The sequence below is a fragment of the Saccostrea cucullata genome, unplaced genomic scaffold, assembly GCF_032062105.1.
Source record: "Saccostrea cucullata isolate Sc308-1 unplaced genomic scaffold, CSIRO_AGI_Scuc_v1 ctg103, whole genome shotgun sequence".
NCBI classification, from domain to species: domain Eukaryota; kingdom Metazoa; phylum Mollusca; class Bivalvia; order Ostreida; family Ostreidae; genus Saccostrea; species Saccostrea cuccullata.
Genome location: NW_026937060.1, coordinates 471,183 through 495,077, shown reverse-complemented (window position 1 = coordinate 495,077; position 23,895 = coordinate 471,183). Strand labels below are relative to the sequence as shown.

Genomic DNA, 23,895 nt, shown 5'->3' with positions numbered 1-23,895 from the left:
AGGTATCTTGGTGATATATGTTCTTGAATTATTTATTTCGAACTATATAAATACCTTGATTACACTGGTGTTGGCCAAAAGACCTTGTAAACTTATATTAAAGCCCTCATCCAAATAAAACGTTTCAGATATCCAAAACAATAAAAAAAAAAAAACGCTTCAGTATTGAATTTTTCAATTACATGTAAGACTAAAGAATTTTTAATGGCATGCTCATAAAAGTTGAAAGTACACAGGAGTCACTTGAAACTAGCATGTTTTTCTCTAGCATGACCTGTCCTTAACTTAAGTTCTATGTTTTTCTGTAGCATGACCTGTCCTTAACTTAAGTTCTATGTTTTTCTCTAGCATGTCCTGTCTTTAACTTAAGTTCTAACGTTCGCATTTTTACTTATTATATCCCTAAAACATAAAGATGTTGCCATTTCTCACTCTTCAAATGTTTTCCTCTTCGATAAATAATGTTCACTGGAAAGAATCTACGAGCTTAAAAGAAGAATGTTAAATATAATTTGATAACATTTCAATTAAATTTTCGGTTTAAGAAAAGTTTATTCAACATTAAACAAAACCTGCAAATGTATTACCTCCATTTTAAGATATTTGAATACTTTTGCTCACTAGAGTATTTGCATGCGAATCCGTTAAATGAAGGGATATTTAGTTCCAGAAGAATTTCTATGAAAAGGGCATAAAACAAAACCGTTTTGTTTGTAAGAAGTTTCAGATAAACTAGAAAATTGTGGGATCTCGAAGAAATAAATACATCTATGGAATCACACGACCATGTAAATATAAATTTCTAACAATTTGTGAATATCTCAAAATTAATTAATTAAAGTTGTTTGTAGTTTGACACATTGATATTAGGTTTTTCCCCTTAAAACACAAATGTAAGCGTAATCTAGCTTCAGCAATTGTGCGCTTCTTGGACATTTTGGACATTTTATAGATATTAATAAAATCACTTAAAAGAAGCTTATGGTCTGCAAAACTGTGTTAAAGCTACGAAATATTATTAAGTCGCAAAAATAATTTCCTTTTAAGGAAACATTAACATGAAACATAAATTAAAGAACTTTCTATTTTTGTTCGTACAGTCAAATGGCGATGAAATAAATTGGCTGAGATGGATACAGATATAGAACTATTAGAAAAACAATTAGTTTCCGAGGAGGCCCTTACCAGACAGAAACAGGTAAGGTCAGCTTACAATTTCCAGGTGATTCTCAAGCCAAAACGTTAAAATAAAGTTTAAAGAAATTGAAACAGATGATTATAAAAGGGGACAAAGACTGGAGCTACAAAAAAAACCGTCAGAATCAGAGTTATACACGAGGGAAACAATTCTTCATTTTGAACCAAATTTCTAAATTTTACCACAGCAATTGTCTATTTGGTCAAAGACTGTAGCTACAGTAAAAATGTCAGGATCAGAGTTTTGCAAGAGGGAAATAATTCTTAATTTTTGATCTTAATTTCTAAATTTTACCATAGAAATTGACTTTTTATCTGTATATTTAATCTTATGCTGAGGTACTTATTCGTCAGGTTGTAGAGAACCTAGTGGTCCAGCACTCAACCAGAAGAGTCCTGGCCTGGGGGCCATAAAACTAAGACGAGCTCACTTTTGATCTCAGTCTCACTTTTCCGCTATATATTCCTTTTGAAAAAATGAGATTGAGATCAAAAGTGAGTTTGCCTAAGTTTTATGGCCCCAAGGCCGGGCCCCAGGATCATGAAACAAACTTATACTTAAGTCAAAATTTCAATTGCCTATAAGAATATTAATGAATTGTGGAATTTTTTTCCGAAATTTGCAGATAACAAATCTTCTGAGATACAATATTAAAAAAATTTTGGTCTGCTTGAATTCTATAATTTTTTATTGTTATCAAATAGAGATTTTGACTTAGCTTAAGATGTTTTATGATCCCGAGGCCAGAACTTGGATTCTATGCATATCATTTTAAAACTTTTTTTAGCATCTAAAATGTCACCTGATCCCACCTCTGATGTTTCGGAGGTCCGTGTTTGCTCTGCTCCTATTTTGTATTGTTTTATGGAATTTGACCTTTGATTACTGAATAATTCTTTTTCTCCATGTTTCATGTTAAACATCCTTAACTTAGTTTAAATCTTTATATCTTTTTAAAATGAAGGGTATTCTTGCCTTTCATCACAAGTTATTGACAATTAAGTCGATGATAAATAATATCAACTATCTCATTTAAAGTTATCATATTAGTTCAATGGTCAATACAATGACCTTGTTTGTTAGTACAACCGATCACAAAGTCATTGACCAACGTTTTCATACTAATAGATCATTGTTGAATCATTAATTATTTTCACACTGCGTTAATTGTAATTATTCTTGTTGACTTCCTGTTCGCTCGATCATAACAAGAAAATATTGCATAAGATGGAGGTGCTCTCTTCCTAATGACACCTGATTCGTACTATCAGGTACATTTTTTCTAACTTCATGTCTTGTATTGTTGAAATCAAATATAAGATTTCCTATTAATCGTTGTTCCATATTTCAATATTTTACAAATATTCTAAATTAGTATTGAGTTACATAAAATTTGATTGTGTATTTTGTAATTCAGGTTCTTGCCATTCGTTTACAAAGAGCAATACGGGAGAATAAACTTCACGAAGTTAAAGACTTTATTAAACAGGAAGCTGACGTTGATTACAAAGATAAGGTAAGAATTCCTTATACGTCAAACTGAATTTAAAAAAAAATAAGAAAAAAGAAGAAAGACATTTCTCATTAAGTTATTATGTGCGGTTATAATCTGTTGTATGTGATCTTGAGCCGATAACTCTAATAGTTTCCTTTTATTCTAACCTTCGTCGTTTTATGATATATTATATCATTTTAAGACTCACATTTAGATTCAACATTAGGATTATCACGTGATCAAATCATATTTCAGCAAAAAGGATTTTATAGTAAATGTGATCACGTACATTCACCGACATGGAATCATATCCAAAACTCTAAAAAATGACATTTTACATGTATTCCTGATATTTATTTTTTTAACGTTTAATAGTGTTTCAAAGAAAAAAAGTGCAGTGTTAAGCATTTGTTATAAAACATTTTTTGTAATTTACAAGAATTTAATGAAACAAACTGATGTATAAAAAAAAAATCAATTTTCTTTTAAAAAGTTTTTTAATTACAAGAATTTTTTTCGCAAACAATGTTCTGATTTCATTAATGTAATTTACATCCCTGCAAACGTTTATTTTGTTAAAAAATTAATCCATTGAACCATCGATTTTAAACCCATTAACGTCCCCACGAAAGGTAATTTTTTTACCCCCAGGAGTTAAAATGATTCCACTGTAATTTAACTTTAGACAGGAAGTGCGGCCATCCATTACGCGTCACAAGGCGGGAATCTTGAAATTGTGAATATTTTAATCGACGCTGAAGCCAATGTCAACACTTTTGATAGGGTACGTATGATCTCTAAATTAAAGTTGTGACGCTCAAGTTACTCTTTTTTTGAATGAAGATTGAAATGATTTTCAATAAATAAAATCTGATCGTAAAGATTTAATGTTCAGTGTGAAAAGTGAATTCATGTATGCTTTTCTTTAGATCGACTGATTGATTAATAATTGTATGATGTTTTACATCCCATTCAAGAATAGAGACGTCATCTATAAGATAAAGAATTGTATTTAGGAATTATGTATACCTTAATACGATGATTGTTCTTATCTACATGCAATGTTTATTTCTCGTATTTTAATTATAATATTTATCAGCCTGATAGCAGATAACTGTGAAGATTCCGGTTACATATATAGTTTTCTTCTCAGAACTATCACACGCCATTGCATAAGGCTGCCATGAGGGGACATCTTCATGTTGCGATTGCTTTAGTCGCTGCTGGTGCTCAAGTGTGTGCACTTGACTGGGTAAGTACCGGTAGGTTCTTTTTTTCATATTTAATATGTGGAGATAATGAACTGTATTCGAGCTCAAAAGTCTATTTAAGTTTAATATCACAAAATAGGAGCGAAGCTAACACAGACCTCCAAATGCGTCATATGGAGAAGTGAGCGTCCTCTGCTGTCTTCAAACAGAATTGGAGATCATTCAGACCTATAGCAGAAAAGTAGAAAAATAAAACAAATTTGTTAAAAACAAGTTAAGCTTCACATCAAATTTAGAATAATAGTATGTGCTTTATTATTATTTTTTTTTTACTCAAATGTTCTTTCGAAATAGAAATTAATGTTTACTAACCAATTTTTCCTCCTCTGCTAAATTGCCCAATAATTGGAACTGTATCCACACAACGAATAGATACAAATGTGCATTATATTTTCGGAATTTTTAATTTCACAAATAGATTTGAAAACATATATGTACTCTATAAGCATTTACAGTTACAATATATTTTGAAAGAGGAAAGTTATACGAAGTTCAATTTGGTACGCCTCAAAAGCACACATACAAATACACCCTCACAAACAAGCAGAAGGATCGAGAGAGAAAAAGTCTTTTCCTGATAAACATATCTTTGAGTATATGAATAAAACGTTATCTATTCCTTTGGGAAAATATCAAGGTATGCAAAATACTTATCAAAATTGAACGAGATGCAAATATGGTGATTTCTCTTTAATTGAATTTAAGGGGACTCAACAAATTTTGTTCTATGCCCTCTCTATATATATTTATTTTACAGTATTGTTTTTAGATATTTTGAGATTGGTCACTTTTCTTTTTATTTTCAACTTTTACATTGAAAGTTTATACCTCGCAATACGTTTTTTCGATAATATTTGTAGGAAAATTATTCTTCATTTGAGAAATCAATACTGAACAAACATTATGAGATCAGCAAAGTCTTAATGCTTTTCGGAGCAGAACCATTTCTAAAAGACTGGGTAAGGTGTACATTTTTTAATGTGTAAACAATAAATAATTTTTCCTTAATTTTAATAGAATATAAATAATATATATACGTTTTACATATCTATTTTCTTTATTCTAAACAAATCAATTCCATTTCTTAAAAGAAAAGAAACATATTATAGCAATATTTTACAATGAATGAAGAATGTATCTAACTGTATCTAAATGATGGTGATTTCAATTGTTGTTGCAGGATTGGATTGAGGACGACTTATCTAAAACTCAAATCGACGTTCTGCACGCAATAGAAAAAAGTATTAGTTTATTGACTGGTTATCAACATGGGTATGTTTTACTACAGTAACCGTAGTACGTTTTCATATTGTCACGTTTTCGTTTATTTTTCTTTGAACCTTCTCTCTCTCCAACAATTCAAATGACCATATTCTTTTCACTAATAAAAATGCATTTTCCCTTCAGACAGATTTTATACAATGTTGCAAAGATTAAACCGGAATCAGAACACAGAATTGAACATCTAGGTGTGACTATTGATTCCACGAAAGAAAAATCAGAGTTTTTCTTCTTCTGTCGCAAACTTGCTTTGAATTACACGGACATCAAGCTCTTCCTCTTGGAGAACGAGGTTGTCAAAGGTGATGTTTTTGAGCTACAGACGTGGAAAAGAGTATCCCGTAAGACTTTACGATTAATCATTGACATTGATGGAATAACGAGACCTAATGAACATCTTAAACTAATATCTCCAGATGGCGATGTAGGGAAAATACACAACTACGATAAACTGCAAGAAGAAAATGTAAGAACTTTTTTATGTCTGTTGTCTGTGTTTTGTTTTTCAAGGGTAATATTTTCGTATCTGCAACCTTTCGCTTCCTATTTACATGTTATTTCGTAGAATTGACAGATAAGGCTTAATAAGACAAAAGACTTGACATAAAATAATTGTTTATTTGGTCTGTGTTGACTTTTCTAGCCATAACCGGAAATTGTGCTGTTATCTGTTCTCAAAAATAATGACTAAAACTTTCAGATTATTTTCCTATTCAATTGGAATGTAAAAATACAAAAACCGTCATTTGAAGCGAATTTAAGAAAGACTTTTAACATAAAAGATGAAAGAAAAAATATTCTCGGTTATTTTCCTTATATTGTTCTATAAAATTAATATGAAAAAATGCATGCTTATGATCAAATGTGTAATCCCAAGATAACAAGGATAACCATAGATATACACACAGCACCCAAAGGCACAGTAAGTTTTGCAGTAACTAGCATTGAAAAAGAAGAGACCTTTGCCATATCAAGGGAGTCGCAAGATATTTATCCGATATCTGAACCAGAAGCAGAAATTCATTTACCAAAAGATGCTTTTGAAAATGTCGCCGAACTAAAAGTAAAGGTACCAATGATTTTGAAAAAAATATGTTACATTTACATGCATGGCTTGTTTTAATTTTTTAATCTTCCGGTTTCATGGATTTTAATACTAATGTACATTGAATAACCGTATAATTATCGACTTTAATCATCGATACCTTCCAACGATTATAAAAATTAAAGTCATTTATACGACTGATTCTAAACTGAACGTTTACTGATCCTGAACTTGACATCCACTTTATTAACTGAAAATGCAATACCATTTCTATTAACTTCAACTATTATTAAATATCCTTTACAAGATCAAAATTCAGCAAAAACATGCATGAGTTTCATGGAAAAATCTCATACATAATAGGTAATGGAATCAAGTGAAGCCAACAATGACGAAGCCGAATCGACTGGTCCTTTAATCTTAACGAACGTGATTGACTTGACCATTAGTGACAAGCAGCAGCCTAAAAAAGAAATAGCAGTAAAACTTCCCATACACCACAGTCAGGGGGATGAAGAAATGTGTGTACTGGCTACGTCACAGGACGAACCCGATGACGCAGATGATTGGGAGGTACGTAAATTGAACTCATATGATTATTTGTTGAAAAATATCATTATCCTTCCTCAATTATTTAAATATCATAAATATTTTGTCATTAAGAGCTCTAGAATTAGTATATTTAAACAAAACAAAATAAAAAGCTGCATTTGTGACATCTTATGAGGTTATTCAATATGGATATATGTATAAACAAGAATATTTTCAGTATTTCATTGAACTTTATTGTAGGTATTAGATGCAATGACAGATCCATCGAGTAAAACAACCACGTTTAAAATTAACCATTTCTCAGTGTGAGTTATCTCGCGAAACCAATTTATTTTTAGAAATTTAGAAATACAGTGAAACCTGTCTTATCCGACATGCACTGAGAGACGAATTTTATTTCAGAATAGACAGGGTGACGGATTAGACAGTGTATAAAAACTGGAAAAAATAGAATCGGAACTAAATTTTACGGCAAAATTCACAGTGTGACGGATTACGCAGGTGTCGGGTTAGACAATTTTCGCTGTATCGCCATTGAACATGAAAATAAAAAATTCTAGTCTAAGAAATAGACCTCAAAAGTATGCGGTTCAAAATCTTTTTTCTGTTACTTCGATGTCATTTTAATTGTTTCTGGAAGTTGATTTAAAAGTAAAAAAAAATAATAATTGATTGATTTTTGTCTTTTTTATAACATCCATATCAAATACTCACTGGTTGTAGATATGCTGGTGCCAGTAAGAAAAATGTATCAAACAACAAGCAAGCAGTTGTTGATGCTGTCCAGAGATCCCGGAAACGAGAACGCAAAGTAGTCATGCGCGCCTTTATTAGACCGGAAATGGAAAGTGGGACATTTTCACTTGTGTTGGAGTGTCTAAAACCCAGAAACCTCTGGAAACGTAAACCGAGATGGGAACTTGATGGATATCAGCTTATGCAATCTAACCTGGGACCATTTATTGTTCCTGAAAACCAAATGTTCAGAGTGAGATGTTAAATATTATTGTTTTGATACTTCAAAACATATTATACAATCATATAAACTATTCTGTAATTTTAAAAAGTAGAAAACGCAAAATAACAACAAAAAACTGAAAAAAAATCTTTATTACAATCTAATCATCAGTGTATAACTGGATTGCCAAATTATTTGTCACGATTATTTTTTTACGAATTTAAACAGATTGGATTTAGCCAAAATATTGAGATTATTGATGTTGAGAATATAATGAAGAAAGGGGAAGAACAATTAAAGGAAAAATCAGAAGAAAAGAATGATGATGAATACAATCTCAACATTAAAATTCCCCATGCAACCTTAAATTTTGTTGGAAGTAAAAACAAAGGTAGGATGTACTTTTAATCAAAAATAGTTTACACTCTTCTGTCATTACCATGACCTTGATAGCAACTGTATTCAATCATTTTGTTATATTTTTGCTGACATTATTTTCTATGCCTATTGTTTTGGGGGTTTTCATGCTGGATTGACTTTAATAATCCAGTTATATCAATACTTGATAAGAGCTTTTGATCTCATGTCTGATTTTTCCAAGGGGGCCACTGTTTATGCCCTGTGGAAAGATATCTATTGTCTCTGGATTTCTTTGAGGTTGATAACTCTTGGTTATATTCATATTTTTCCTTTTGATCTTTAAATTGATATAATTATACTTTAGGAACTGGTTTCGGTAGCCTTTTATTTCTTCTTTAGATCTTTTCAATTTTCATTTACATTACAATTTTTTTTAGGATATTAGTGTGAATAATGCGATAAAAAATGCTATATCTCCAGCATAATTGTTGATACTTTAGACCATTTCCATAAAACAATTTGGTACAAGACTGCTGATTTTTTTTTTTTTTTTTTTTTTTTTTTGTTATAAAAAATGTTTTTTGAACTAAATATGCTTAGACATTCAGTATATATATATCTTTTATAGCAAAGTGGTTTCTGATTTGCATACACTGTTTTTCTGAGCTTTTCATATATACATTTCTATGACACATGGGAACAGAATTTTTTAACGTTATTTTATCTTGTTTAACTCGTGATTCAGGTATCCGGACTCTTCACATATTCGGAAAAAATGACTAGGAACCAAAGCGTCCAGATAAATGAGGCTCCACAGTATACATTTCTATGACACACTAAGAGGTTCAAGTTTGCTATAATCCTGATTTTTATCACTTCAATGGACTTTGGTCTTTATTACTGCTTATTATTTCCGTATATTTTCTTTAAAAAAAAGGATTTTTGTAAGACAGGCATTTAAAGTAAATACCCTTAAAAGGTATAACAACTGGTAATACGACAGCAAACCTGTTCACATTCTTCATCCTTTTCTGTATAACACTACAATGTTGAACCCTTTAATAATGATATTTTTATCTTTTAGGACATAATTTTACCGTGATTAAAATCAAAAGTGATGAAAATCAAGAAATAAGTGGAAAAGTGAAAGTAGAAAAGGAAGTACAATCCAGAGAATCAGTAAAGCAAGAAGTTGCAGATGTGGGTTGTGGCTTATTTAAAGTCATCCCGAAAAAGCACCAGGTTAAAATGATAGAAAAAACTAAAACTACCTACGAGACGTTAGTAGATTTTCCAATTTCATTACAATTGTCATCAAATGAACAAATTTCTAAAGGTATTTATAATACTTTTACTTTCATATTCGATCTAAAAATTTAGAATCAATATCTATAATTTGAAAATGTTAAAATTTAAGATTGTAAAGTGCAAACATTATGAGAAATCAAAATTAAATGCTTAGGAATTTTATCTTCTTCATGCAAGTAACGTTGAACTGCAAAAGAAGTTTTCGGTTTTACATTTAAGAAATAAACTGTTCAATATGAGAGAGACAGAAAAAGAGAGCGAGAGAATGAGAAATTTAATTCAAACTAAATTGCACAGAACAATTTGCAGCTGTTTTCTGTTATAAGTTTGTTTATCGGCCTCCTATCTTTTAAAAAAATATAAATGCCAACTTTTTTTATATGCAAGAAGTGTAAAAGAATTTTAGTTTAGCTGCTTTTTCTTAAATTCTTACAATCCACATTAAAAACTGTTTTCGAAGCCATAGTCATGCCTCCGGACACCGAGGGAAGCACGTTCGAAGACTTTCTTGATGATTTTGATAACAAATACCCAAGTAAGAAAACATTTAAGCACATACTAACTTTAACAAATACATATATATATCCATAATTCGTTATAACCGTATAAGAAATTCATACAGCTGGGGATCCAATATGACTTCGCTATATCCGTGAATTCGCAATATCCGTGTTTGTACTAAACGAGTTTTACTTTACATATATTCACATCATTCAAACTTATCTGTTTCTCGATGTTTTGCTTTAGCTTTCATTCCTGGCCTGGATGCAAGGACCCTTGCTAACATTGGCGAAAAGCTAAATAAAGATGAAGCTAAAATATTTGGCAGGAACTTAGGATTATCCAGAAAGGAAATAGAACTTCTTTTGAAAACATCCAATCCTGCCACTCAAATGTTATTAAAATACAGAGGTAAATTGACAAACCATGGTCAAAAGAATGTCATCATAAACTCATTGAAGACGATTGGACGACCACATCTGGTATCGCTAATGGAGTAAAATATGTTATATATGTTTGTATTCGAAGGTAAAAGCTTTAAAAAGAGTCTTCACGAAGACTTTTTTTTTTTTACTTTAATGGTTGACAATTTGGCACATAACCTTTATTGTCATTATAAAGGTCGGCAGTAGATAATGGAAACCCAGTTGATTTACCCTTATCTGCTAAAAAAAAGGGGGTCTCCAGGTCAAAAAATCACATAACGTACAAGTAAATGTAAAACCAACTAATAAGCTACGGTTTATATATCTGCTACAACTATAAATATTTCAATTTTATGAAACAACATTGTCTATGAAATATTATTAGCGAAAATGAAATATGAAGTTGTAAAAGATGACGTATTCACAGGTAGCATTTGATGATTGAACACATTTAAAATCTGGCAGCCATTCCTTGGCCATTCGCGGCAAATCTCAGAATAAAAACTAAAGTTATAAACAGCTTAATTCAGTAAAAAAAAATAATAATATAATATATTATCGATAGCAATTGCTTTTGATGACAAGTAACCTTGTCCTTTGTCAATTAATTATGTTTAATTATTTATTGTTTATGTAGATTGATCAGAAATTATGATTTTTTTATTTAAGGAATAACTGTCTAATTTTTCGATTTCATGATATGATCAATCGATTGCTTGCGTGATAATTTGCATAAAGCCGAAGTAATCGATTGCTTGCGTGATAATATGCATAACGCCGAAGGCGTTTTTGCATAAAATTATCATGCAAGCTAATCGATTGATCATCGCAACAAAATCGAAAAATCTTACAGTTACTGTAAATGTGTTATATTTGGCGTGTACAATATTTGGCGGAAATTGAATTTTCAACAAGTTGGCGTTAATTTGATTTAATGCTTTTTGAACACATGTGCGTTACATAAACCTTTATACACACAGCATTTAGCGATGTATTTGACTTAGCGGAGGCTGCTTTCCGCGAAATTCGCTAAAAAGAATACACAGCCAAATGTAATACATTTACAGTTTTCCTTATATTTGCATGCTATTGATTCCGCCAATCCACGTGCTACAAGCCCCGCTTCTTGTCTCTTTTTGTCCCGCCCAGCACGTGATTTTTTTAACCGATGATCTAGTACATTTTTTTTTATTGATGATCCAGTACATAGATGGAGAAATAAAGTACATCAACTATTTGTAATTTTATCTCAGACAAAGATATTGGAAATGTAAAAATTATAGAATAATACTTGAATGGCTTTCATCTATAGAAAGTCTCTATTGGAATAGATGTCATCAACTCTATTAAATAAAGTTTGTAGCATTTGACAAATAAAGCATGTATAACCCCAGTATGATTAAACTTACGTTTGTTAATTTACTTTTACATAAGTGTACCACATTTTGTGAAACATGTCTTTCAGACGTAAAATAACGTTATACATATTGGCATATTCCATATGAATTGATTGAAATACATGTACTTATTATCATTGTAAGGACAGAAATATAAAAAAAATCAATATTTCATAATTTTATTGAAAGATTTTATACATTTTATCCAAATTAAAACATTCAAGTCGTAAGCGATAAATATACTTTTCCTTTTGACCAGCGAGATACAAATAAGACAGTCCTGACAACATTTTAGACAATATTAACTGTTGTCATTTCATTTTATTTCTTGTTGTTACTAGAAGGAAGGAATTATAAATTTCCTATGCATCAAATATAATTTTTATCGATATGTTATACAATACCTTCTCCAGTTGCTTTAAAGTATTATATTAATTTGGTTGTATATTTGTTGCTTTGGTTATAAAAATAATTATTTTTATACTTTGTTCAATAAACATAAACTTTTCTCTCGATTGCAGACAGAATTTAATTTTTTATTTTGAATCGTGTCGTTCATTAAACCAGAGGAACGATTTAACTGGAGTGGAAGACGGAATTCTTCGTCAGAATGTATTAAGTGTTTTAGTAAGGTATTCAAGAATCTTATCAGAAAATAAAAATGTTAAATACAAACTATACAAATCCAATTTCTATAAATCAGAAGACATAAAATAATTTGCAAAAGAATACATGAATAAAATATTTCGATATCAGTAGAAAAAAAAATGTAACAATTTATGAGCAACTTGAAATTTACACTCAAAAATGTCCTGTTAAATGACGAGCTTTGAAACATTTATTATTCTATCGACATACCAGTAAGTGAGTTCAATCTACCCTAGCTACATATATACTAATCAAAATTTCTAAGTCCCCACGTAAGTTTTTCTTTTACACTGCTTTTATGATAAATAATTCAGACAATATAAATTGAAAACTATACAGGATAAAAAGGAGCAAAATATTTTTTTCACTTAATCTAATTATATTGAAGGACTTTAACACAAAATGTAGAAGAGTGAAGGCACGCTAGAATTAAAAATTCGCAACGTCCAATACTGTTTTTATCATCCGTGCAAACGAATTAAGATCAAGACAATTACTTCTCAAAGAGTTCACACAATTAAAGAAAAATCTTTATTGAAGGTTATTCCATGTATAGACTAGGTCGTCCTCTATATTTCCGCCAGATCCTGCTGCTGGAAAAGCGCTCAATTTCTGGTCCATCTTGTCCCGTTCATGTTCTATAGGGTTGAGATAAGGATGACATTGAAGCTTACCGAAATTGTTTATACCCAATATTAATCCTACAGTACATAAGGTCTTCTTAAACGCATTCCCCATTCTTCCAATTTGTTTCTAATAATTTGGATAATTAAGGAGACTTGCATTAATTTTTAATGGGTGCAGAGCAATTGCACGCGCAGATAGGTTCCTTCCACAATATTTAGTAATTCTTATGTAGTAGCCCTGTTGGTGTGTCGTTGCAGTACGTGTATACGCCTTGACCATGGGCACTTCCGGTTCCGGTTTGAGTGAATTTCCGGTTAAACTCTAGGGTGGTTAAGTGGTATTTCTTGAAAATCTAGCAATTTTTAATGATTATAAGGAATACAAGTAAGCTTTGTGCATCTTCCTGACGGTATTTTTAACGATTTTACATAAAATAAACAAATACAAAGGAAGGAAATACAACTTTCCTTTACTACCACCAGCTTGGACCATGGCAACTTCACTTGCACATTGTCGTTCGTACATACACGGCATTTTAAACAAGCTTTTTTTCTGTTTTTCCTAAACAGCTTAAGATGGAGAACACATGGCAATTTAAATAAATGGAAGATACACCCGAAAATATATGAAACTCGCACTTCATGCTTTTTAACAAAAAGGGTCATGGATGAGTAATTACACATTCGATTTCAATTTTCTTTGGCCGTACAGGCAATCATCGAAAAATTAAGTCAAAATTGTGAACAACTAGATAATTTATGTTAAGGTTTTTAAATACTTAAAATAATAAAAGTGGGGACTTAGAAATTTTGACAAGTATATTTAAATATAAAGATATAAAATCCTTACGGTCAACCACGTGGCGTAGTGGTGAGAGGGTCTGCTCTATAGTCGTGTATTCTGGAGTTGATCCTTACGTCATCCGTCTCACTATAAGACGTGGAGACAGGTCCTTCGGATGAGACCGTATAAACCGTGGCCCCTTGTTGCAGTGCTCAATGGCTCTGAGTGCAAGCCCAGGACAAAATTTGCAGCGCTCCATTGGAAAATGGTGGCGTCTCTATATGAGCGAAAAATTCTCAAGAGAGATGTTAAACAACAAACATATACTATAGAATTCTCACAAAGATACATACTTGTACCGGTGTATGTAAAAATATTTTACAGAATTGTGATACAATATACTTGAGAATTGATCTAAATTAAAATTAAAAATTATTTTAAAAATTCTTATAGAAGCTTATCCATTGTCAAGTTTCCATTTTATTGTAATATTCTACTATCAATTGAATATGTGTTTACACTTAAGAAATCATTCGATACTAAAAGATATACTCTGATTACAATTAACCGTTTAACTGTTACATTTGATAGAGTAAAACTACCGACAATAAAATTGATGATACAGGGCTTAAAACAAATTTGTTTAAAGTTCAAAACTCTATGGTTGTTATAACTTTTTAGCAAAATTACCTATATTAAGCTTGTATTGTGACTGACACATCTCACTCCTCCATGGCACCTGATCCCACCGCTGATGTTTCGGAGGACCGTGTTTACTCTGCTCCTATTTTGTATTGTTTTATGGACTTTGAAATTGAATACTGTTCGATATCTTCATTTCTTTCTTCTTACCTTTGTGATTTGTTTTTGGATGGGTTTTTTTCTAAAGGGTATATTTCGTCAAAGAATGGAGGCGAGGACAATCCATTGCTCTGAGAAGACATTTCTCAAATCTAAAAGTTCATAAAATCTTCTTGTATATGTTTTTCAAAATTATATGGTTTATATCATTTTTTTTACACATTTAATTCTGTATTTCATTGTTTTAATATTTTATTGATAATTTTTTTTTACTCATGTTTTTAAGATATGTGAAAACAAAAAAAGAAAAAGCTTCATGTATGATTCAAACTCTCTTCATAGTGCAGGGTTTGGGGTAAGACCCACGACGCTAATTTCTACGCTACGAAGTATATGCATTATCGATGTCTGTCAGTGTGATCTAAATGAACGGCTTTGTTGAAGCGTACATATTTTCAGAAGTGTTCGATTTTCATATGAAATGGGTTCAGAATCAATTTTTTGGACAAATGAAATCTACTTCACCTTTACGTTTCCATCATTTAAGCTTTTAAGAAGAATAGAGACTTGGCCCATTCATGATCAAAATTCATTTTTTATGGCTCTGGTAAACCCTTTCTCAACTAAATGTATTAAAAATGTCAACATTGAAATGAAGATTTTCAAATGATAAGTCGTTCAGTAAAATAAAATAATAAAATGTTTTGAAGATGACATTACTGAGAACATGACTTTAGAAAAATATAACTTTTCCATGAATTTTGAAAATTGAGAAACATATTATCTCAGAGCGGGGGATTTCCCACGCCTGGTACAGTCTCTGTCTTATCTTTACATAATGCTCACGGTGGAATTGATGAATCTTCATCATACCTTTATGATAATGATCATACCTTTTTAATCTATCCTTGTTTTTACTGTGTAAATAATGTTTAAACAAAAACCACTACAAAAACAAGAAAAAACAATTTGAAAGCAAATGTGAAAAAATGCATATCAACAACTACAGAAAAAGGAAAAAACAAAGCAAATTTGAACAAACACAACTACAAAAACAAGAAGAAGTTAAAACAATTTGAAACCAAATGTGATAAATGCATATCAACAACCAAAGAAAAAGAAAAAAAAAAAGCAAATTTGAAAAAAAAGGCATATCTATAGTTTCTTTAAGTCTTTTTCCACTCATTCTTATTTCTATTTTGATGCATCTCCCTTTTTAAATCCTCTTCACATGATATTTAAAAGCATATGGGGAAATTTATTTTGAAAAACATAGAAGGATATAAAAATAAAAGTTAGGAAAAAATTGTTTATACTAGTTATAAACCGAAATATTGGACAATCTGTTCCTTGACACTTATTGTACAGAGGAAAAAAACATAATTTACTAAAAGTTTAAATATTTTTGTTATTTAAAATGGTGAAACTTACGAGGTTTATCTATATTATTGGTTTCTCCTTGAAATGAGGAGAATGCTTGTGGTTTCTGATTGACAAAAGGCGATCAATAGCTTTAAAGGATATCTAATGACCCAAGAATTATGAAAACAGAAATTTAAGAGCTGTCCAAGTACTGGAAGTGTAAGCCTCCGACTTCGGTAAGTAAAATTCCCAATTATTATTGTTCATATACATAGAAATCGATACATGTAGATTGAACAAGCATGTTTCATTTCAATTTTTTTCCTTATTTATCAATCAGGTTTCGATTTGCTACTTGTAACAATTTTATTATCAGGACTCACTACTTTAATAATATTTTCTTCGGAAAAACTTATCCAGAATTTAATATGATAATCATTCGAATTTCACTTTTAAGGTAAAAGTAGCACAAAAATGGTATATAAAAAGTTTTTTAAAAATTGCATACCTTAATTTACAAAAAACTTAAAGAAATTAAGTGTAATCTTATTTTATTTTAATAGTTCAGGACGTCCATTGCACACCCACAGTAGCAAAGGATTAGATTTTTAATGTAAAAGATGCTCTATATCGGCACTATAAACTATTTTTAAAGGTTAGGTTCAAAGAACACGATGTCAGGCACCTTGGTATTTTACAAAATCTTTACCATCAAGCCTTAGAATCAAGACACTCCTGCGCAAAATGTAAAGCCCATAATTCTTCTATTTCCCTATATACCGGATTTGACAGAAGATCAAACGGACAGAAAGGCCGATGGACGATCTAAGAGTGATTTGCTTTCCTTTTTGGACAGAAAAAAAGGTTATGTAACTAACATTAATGAAACATATGGAGATAAGTCCATAAAACAATACAAAATATGAGCAGACCAAACAGGAGCCTCCGAAACATAGGAGGTGGGATCAGGTGTCATGGAGAGGTGAGCATCCCCTGCTAACCGGTCACAACCGCCATGTGCTACTTGTCATGAATGGGAAATAATGTAAAAAATCTGCCGTCAATTCAGTGTATATATAATGGACTAACAACTAATTTACAATATATCACATATCCTCCGGATCCCTGGATGAATTAGAAACACCCTAAAAAGAATTAACAAATGTCCTCGATGTCCCAGGGATTAATTTTTTTCTTTTTTTATTATATTAAGCCTGTTTCATATTTAACATATTTTAAACTAATTATTGAAATCTACATGAAAAGATTCAATCAGGGGAATTTTAATTAAAGTAACTTGAAAATCTTTTTCCACTGCATTTCTTAGCTTACATCATTGATTTTTCTGTCTTTTTCTAATACATTTACGATGTTGCATTTCAGACCTGTTTGATCTGTATTTGCTTAAAGAATATATAATAAAATCACTGTGTGTTTCGGAAAAAGTGATGGCCTAGACAATGTATATATAGATATTAAGTTTGATGATTACATTACAATCCCAGATTTTTCAATGTGAATCCATCTCTTGTGTTATTGCTTTAAAGAATCTTTAAGGTTGTATTCCATTTAATAAAAATCTAATATTGATAGGAATGAAATTTTCTTTTTACGTTCAGATAGGCTTTTTCTGAATGGGTTAAACTTAATCACGAAATCTAGTTCTTAGCTGAATGCTTAGAAAAAAAGTTAAAGATCCCAATTAATATTTTGCAATTAGCTATCCCGAGGAAAGGAAAAATCGATAAATCATGAGATTCAAAAGATATCCTTCGCACATATTGATGTTAATTAATTTAGAAATCAACTGTTTTACGTGTGGATTTTTATCATTCAAACACCTACAGTAGCTGAGTAGAAGAAGCCTCTTCTGTAAACAGTGATGCAGCTTGCTTTTGTGCTGTACTTGTGCTTCAGAACAGTAGAAGGAATAATACGACAACAGATTTTTATCAGATCAGAAGAGGATATTTTCACAGAGTGTTCGGATAGTTTTCCCGCTTTTTCAGCACAACATTGCTTATTGGAATGCCTGTCTGTAGTTGAATATCCAGGTCCTCGAATCTGGAAGAAGGAATTAAAGACATGTATATGTTGTGGAAGTGCGTTTCCTGGCTACAAAGTCAATCTGACGAGTTTCCCTGTCAACGGAGTTATCGGTTATACACCTAGGCCAGGTATATATCCATTATAAGTATAAGCAGATATTATAATAGTGAAGATTTAATAGTGACCATTTTAGTAAGGGTTTTGAGATCTCTAAACTTTAATATGGCTAACAGTTAATTTCGAAATAGAGCTAACTGTTAAAATTACTTTTAGCTAAAATTAAATACTGATTTTAAAAAACAATTCGCACAATTTACGCCTCGCTAAAAATTCCACATAATTTACGATAACACGTAAGTTAACATTTTATTGAGTTTGTTTGTTTAACGTCCTTCTCAGGAATTTTCCACTCATATGGAGACGCTGGTGAAGAGCTACAAATTTTGACCCATTCTCGTCATTGTCTGGCTTATTTTGTTAAGAGGTTGATTTCCATTAATCTTAACTGAAATAAATTGATTGATTGATTGATTGAGAAATAATTGATAACTGTTCAGCGACAAGACTATTTCTTGTTTCGATGAAATTAATAATTTGTCGAAATTGGGAAAAGCCTTTTGAAGGAAACATATGAAGATAAAAACAGTATTCAATGTTAAGAAAACCATTAAATAATACAAATCAGAAGCAGAACAAATAACCTCTAAAACATCAAGAATGGGATCAATTAAGTGCCCAGGAAGAGTGAGTATTCCTTACCGACCGGCCAATTCCGCCGTGTGGTCCTTGTTATGATCGGAAAATAGCGGAAAATCCGAAGAAAATGCAGTTTGTTTATAATAATCTATCAGTTAGTATGAAAACCGACAGCCATCATTTGACTTTCCGATAGATTGTATTTGCTGTCAAGGTCATTGTATCGACCAAAGGATTTCCACAGTGATGATTTTAAACAAAATGGTGAGATTCGTGATTCTATCGACTTCTATATCAAAACGTACATCATTCTAGAAGTTGTTTATACATAGGACATGCTTTTATATATCGAATTAACTGAGAGATATACTGAAAGGAAAAAGAAACGCAGGGTAAACTTTTGAGGTGAATTTAATATGTTTGTCTTTAAATACTTTTTAGTTTTCCTATCTACATTTTAAAATAATCTTTCAAAAAGATATAAACAAATTCTCATATGATTTTGTCAAATTATTCATAAGTTATTGAAGCTCAAATGACGATACCCCCCAAAAGTGAAAATCGAAAACTCTCATTATCTTCAATGTCTATCAAGTGCATTTGTCAGTCTTATTTCTCCTTTGCATGGAATTTCATCAGAGTGTTTATCTTTCAAATCCTGGCTATATTAAGCATGGGTAACCACGCAAAAAATAAGCTAAACGGCGCGCGCATGCGCCAGTGAGAGGAATACAACTGTAAGTTGACTAGCTCAAAAAACCAAATTGCAGAATTGTTTTCTTTCAAATTTTGTATGAATGTAATGATTATAATCATCTACTCTATAAATGGCTGTTTTTGTGGTAGTAAGGTGGCGATTTAAGAGATGGCAAGACGAATAACCCGCTCGTAACATGACTCTGTTTCGCGTTACCGTCATCGTCACGGTTGATTGAAAACCACTCCAGACCCTCTCTGTCAATGGCTAAAACGTTTTATGGGGAAAAATTTACAAGAGACTGCTTAGTAAACTGTTGTTGCCTTTTTCATTAATTAGGCAATTCGAAAACAAGACCCTACTGAACTTCCGTAAAATGTGCCAAGATTGCAATAAGTTCATAATGTCTCTTAATATTGAAAAACGATGTGCATACCTCATATGCATCAAATAATGCAACAAGATTTGTTGACAAACTCGTCGTTATCAAACTGCACGTGTTTTGGGCTTTTTAGCGTTTTCCCTACGTGACGTCATAAATTTTACGGTTGAGTAATTCTGAATACTGATTTTGATTCACAGTAACTAAATTTCCCTTCTGCGTTTCTTTTTCCTTTCAGTATATATACCACGTACGCTAGAAATAAGGATATATTGCTGTATAAGTATTGAAAATTTACGATTGAAAAGTTAATGACATCACGTTTATCATAAAGCATTTTTTATATTTTCATATACGTCTTTTTAGAAAAATATACCAATATGGAACAGATGTCCAAGATTCTGTGATATTTTTTATCGTTTCAAGCTCACCGGTAGACATTTGTATATTCTGTCAACAAATGAATAAAATTAATCATTGTTAATTAAAATACGTCGTCAATATACATAATTATTGAGTTGAAGCAGGTTTTTTTTTCATTTCACGTATAAGATTTTGAAAAATTCTGCTCCATATTAATACAAAAATTGATCTGTTTATAAATGGTTGCAATTGGTAAAATGGGAATTCCAAGAGATTGTTAAAAACTGGCCACATGATCATGAAACAGACTTAGACTTAAGTCAAATTTTCAAACACTAGTAATGTATTTATTTAAGAAATGAATTTAATTTTTGAAGATTCATGAGGTTATGAACTACGACGCATCAAGCCGGCATATTTCATGAAGCGTGTTAGCGCTTCATGATAAATATACCGGCGCGAAGCGTTGTAGTTCATATACCTCATGAATCTTCAAAAAATTAAATTCATTTCTTATATTTACATTATTTTTCTGATGACTTGCCATAAATTTACGCCGTTCAACTGTCATTTTTAAAACAAAAAATTGTGCACTATATTTTTTTATTTTTTGACGTCAAGAGCGGTGTAATGACGTAACAATGGAGATATTCATGCTTATTCGTGATACATACCTAATGTAGTTCATGAGAAAATATACTGCATTTTATTTTGTAAAGAATCATAGGGGAAATTTATTGGAAATGTAAATATTCAGAAATGCTTTGGACGAAAAAATTTGTATTTCAATTCCATATCTTGTAAGTATCAATTTTATATTTTTCTTGTCTTATTCGAAAAGATACTTTTGATGAATTAGAAAATTAAAAAAAAAAAAAAAAAAAAAAAAAAGTTACAGTATTTTGTATACTATTGTTCGATTCTTTGCCTCATTATACCCCCCGCTTAAAAAGGGGGAGGGTATATAGCAATCGGTATTTCTAGCTGTAGGTCCGTCCGTCTGTCTGTTACGTTTTGGGGTATCAATCTCTTATCCGCAGCTCCTCTCAAACCACTAAATGAAATTTGATAAAACTTTCACAGATTCTTTATTACATATTGCCATTATGCACCTTCTATTTTACTTTTTGACCCAACACATATTTTAGGTTTCCCGCAGCAAAACATGGACACTGCCATTTTATAAATATGGGAGGCGGGGGAATCATTTAGTGAGCTCATTGCTCAAAGTACCTCTATTTTTTCTGGGCTTTGTATCTTTAAATGACTTTTTGACATTGATTGAAAGATATAGCAATAAAATCGAATTTACGAACTTGAGAATATTTTAGCACACGCCTTAATGAAAAAAAACACTTCCTGACTTTTCATGTTTTATGCGACATACATTTTGCAGAATTGATATTTTTACTGGAAGAAAAGCGGTTATTTTATCGGTCAGGAATAAAAAGTAATTTGGCTAAAGTATGCTATTCTACATGTATTGAAAATATCTATTTACGTCCATTTCTTTGTATAATGATGGATGAGAAATATTTGTGTCTCTTGGTATAAATTTAAGGTACTTTTTAGCAGGTTAAACCGGATGTAAAAGTGCATTAGGAAATAAACATACACTGTATACCTTGCAGTATAGATTCTCGGCACTTCCTGTTGTTTTGTGTTTTCTTTTCATTGTCTCAGGGACAATTGCGTATACATAGCATAAAACCACTATTAAAAAGCCTTGAATAAACAATTATATTTCTACTTCACTTACAGAAGGATATACTTCAAAAAAAAAATCACCAACTGCACATTATGTCAATGTCATCTTTTTACCAAAATATCAATAGTAAAATGTCAAGCAATTAGTAGCAAATGTCACCGATTGTTCTTCACCAATAAAGCTTTATTAGTTAAATCAAACCGAGTCGCAGTTGTATTTAGTTTGACCTGAGAAGATAAAAACTTATCTGAAGATAAAGCTTTGAACTTTCATTAAACAATCTACAGATAACACACCATTGATTTGAGAGTTTATATTTGGTTATCTTATCGATTTAACTACATGATAGACGATGTTATCAGAAATATTGCCTAAAGGCGTTTGTTAATGATAATATTTACTGCGGTTTAACACGCAAAAACTATTGGTACTGTTAGCATTGAGCTCACTAAATGATACCCCCGTCTCACTTATAGATATAACAGCAGTCTCCATGTTTTGGGAAAACCAAAATATGTGTCGGAACAAAAAGTAAAATAAGAGGTCACAATGGCATTATGTAATAAAGATTCTCTGAAAGTCTCATCAAATTTCATTCAGTGGTATATCAAAGGAGTTGCGGATAAGAGACGGGTTACCGACAGCTGAAAAATCCATTAAACAATACAAAATTGCAGGAGAACAAACACTGACCTCCAAAACATCAGTGATAGGATTAGAGCCATTGAGGAGTGAGCACTTACCTTTTTCTAGCCAACGTACACATCTAAGCACTTTTGCCATAAATCTGCACAATACGATACGCTTTCAATGTGCTTTTTTAATGCTAGATAATATTTGTATACATGTAATTAAGAGGCAAATACTAATAGCGGATGCAACACATGTTTAAGCAAAGTTTACAGAAATTAAGCACTCTAAGTAACCCTTTGCATTTTGCAATTTATACTGTGTATATTTTTATCCCTCTCATAATGACTTTAATTTCGGAAAAGTGACAAGACTAATGCTCTCATTTTTTCAATATTTGCTAATGAGAATGTCTTTGATATTTTTTTTCAGAGCCATGTATCAAGAATTACAGACTGTTTTTCATTGGTTCAGAGGTGGCTTGTTTGCGGTATGAAATCAACACTGTTACGTACCCTGCTGCTCTGTCCAGCTGTCAGTCAGATGGAGGAAATCTTATTAAAATTAACTCTCAGAGCAAAAATGAACTTATCATTCAATTTATTGGTAAGAAGTCTTTTTTATCTTATAATTTTATTTAGGCCACCTTAAAAAATTGTTTGGACGACCTATCTAGACCGACTGATTAAAAACTGTCCGACTCTAAACTTTTTTTTTACGTTCCAGGACACGATATTTTTCTCTGCTTATTCCTCTTATTTCTTCTACAAATATGTTGAAATTTCTTGAAGAAAAAAACTTTCAAACCCACATGTACCTTCCGAGTCGGGAAGGGGAAACAAACATTATTTTAAAGGAAGCCTTATCGAGTTAAAATCTATATATGAGGAGAAAAAGGAGTTTTGTTTCTTTAGATATCATATTTCTGAATTTCTAGACCTGTCACTTGCAAGGCTTAAATGGACACTTATCATTAACAAGAGACTTGCTTAGAATTAAACATGATGGGTTTTTTCGCACTCAGTCTTATTATAACCTTCTTATTATAACCTTTTTATTTCATCGCACTTTTCTTGCTGCTTTTACACAGATCTTTATGGAAACAACGCGCAGGATATTTGGCTTCAGGGAAGACTGTTCAATTCAAGTTGTATCTGGGTGTTTGAGGACAATACTGTAATAACATTCAATTTTTGGAACAACAGTGTACCAAAATGTGATCTGACTCAACCACACATAAGGGCCAGAGCCGATAGAGGATTCCTTTGGTTTGACAGGATTTCCTCTGATCCCTTTGCTTACATCTGTGAAATGGATCCGTCTTTTTAGCATTATTTGAAATGTGCCTGTGTCTAAAG

At 31.4% G+C, this 23,895-nt stretch overlaps 3 protein-coding genes across 3 annotated transcripts; all 3 read left to right on the top strand.

Annotated features, from left to right (window-relative positions):
• Positions 1-1,116: 1,116 nt before the first annotated feature.
• Positions 1,117-9,540, top strand: LOC134247159 (uncharacterized). The gene is made up of 13 exons (XM_062729498.1): positions 1,117-1,198; positions 2,616-2,714; positions 3,379-3,477; positions 3,847-3,945; positions 4,825-4,923; positions 5,145-5,251; positions 5,372-5,711; positions 6,123-6,314; positions 6,654-6,863; positions 7,083-7,147; positions 7,566-7,830; positions 8,029-8,191; positions 9,245-9,540. Exons 1-13 carry the CDS (start codon positions 1,130-1,132, stop codon positions 9,538-9,540), a joined length of 2,103 nt encoding a protein of 700 aa, XP_062585482.1. The 5' UTR covers positions 1,117-1,129.
• A 391-nt stretch (positions 9,541-9,931) lies between these two features.
• On the top strand, positions 9,932-10,507 carry LOC134247143 (uncharacterized). The gene is made up of 2 exons (XM_062729473.1): positions 9,932-10,003; positions 10,216-10,507. The coding sequence occupies exons 1-2, from the start codon at positions 9,937-9,939 to the stop codon at positions 10,467-10,469; spliced, it is 321 nt and encodes a 106-aa protein (XP_062585457.1). The 5' UTR covers positions 9,932-9,936; the 3' UTR covers positions 10,470-10,507.
• A 7,364-nt stretch (positions 10,508-17,871) lies between these two features.
• On the top strand, positions 17,872-23,895 carry LOC134247137 (uncharacterized). Its single transcript, XM_062729468.1, has 3 exons — positions 17,872-18,189; positions 22,970-23,143; positions 23,628-23,895. The coding sequence occupies exons 1-3, from the start codon at positions 17,895-17,897 to the stop codon at positions 23,864-23,866; spliced, it is 708 nt and encodes a 235-aa protein (XP_062585452.1). The 5' UTR covers positions 17,872-17,894; the 3' UTR covers positions 23,867-23,895.

Excerpts from the sequence above, each read along its gene's own strand:
- LOC134247143 (XM_062729473.1), top strand. The coding sequence starts at position 9,937 with ATGCCTCCGGACACCGAGGGAAGCACGTTCGAAGACTTTCTTGATGAT. Across the intron at positions 10,004-10,215 it reads TTTTGATAACAAATACCCAA|CTTTCATTCCTGGCCTGGAT; the intron begins GTAAGAAAACAT and ends GTTTTGCTTTAG.
- LOC134247137 (XM_062729468.1), top strand. The coding sequence starts at position 17,895 with ATGCAGCTTGCTTTTGTGCTGTACTTGTGCTTCAGAACAGTAGAAGGA. Across the intron at positions 18,190-22,969 it reads CGGTTATACACCTAGGCCAG|AGCCATGTATCAAGAATTAC; the intron begins GTATATATCCAT and ends ATTTTTTTTCAG. Across the intron at positions 23,144-23,627 it reads ACTTATCATTCAATTTATTG|ATCTTTATGGAAACAACGCG; the intron begins GTAAGAAGTCTT and ends GCTTTTACACAG.
- LOC134247159 (XM_062729498.1), top strand. The coding sequence starts at position 1,130 with ATGGATACAGATATAGAACTATTAGAAAAACAATTAGTTTCCGAGGAG. Across the intron at positions 6,315-6,653 it reads TCGCCGAACTAAAAGTAAAG|GTAATGGAATCAAGTGAAGC; the intron begins GTACCAATGATT and ends CATACATAATAG. Across the intron at positions 8,192-9,244 it reads TGTTGGAAGTAAAAACAAAG|GACATAATTTTACCGTGATT; the intron begins GTAGGATGTACT and ends TTTATCTTTTAG.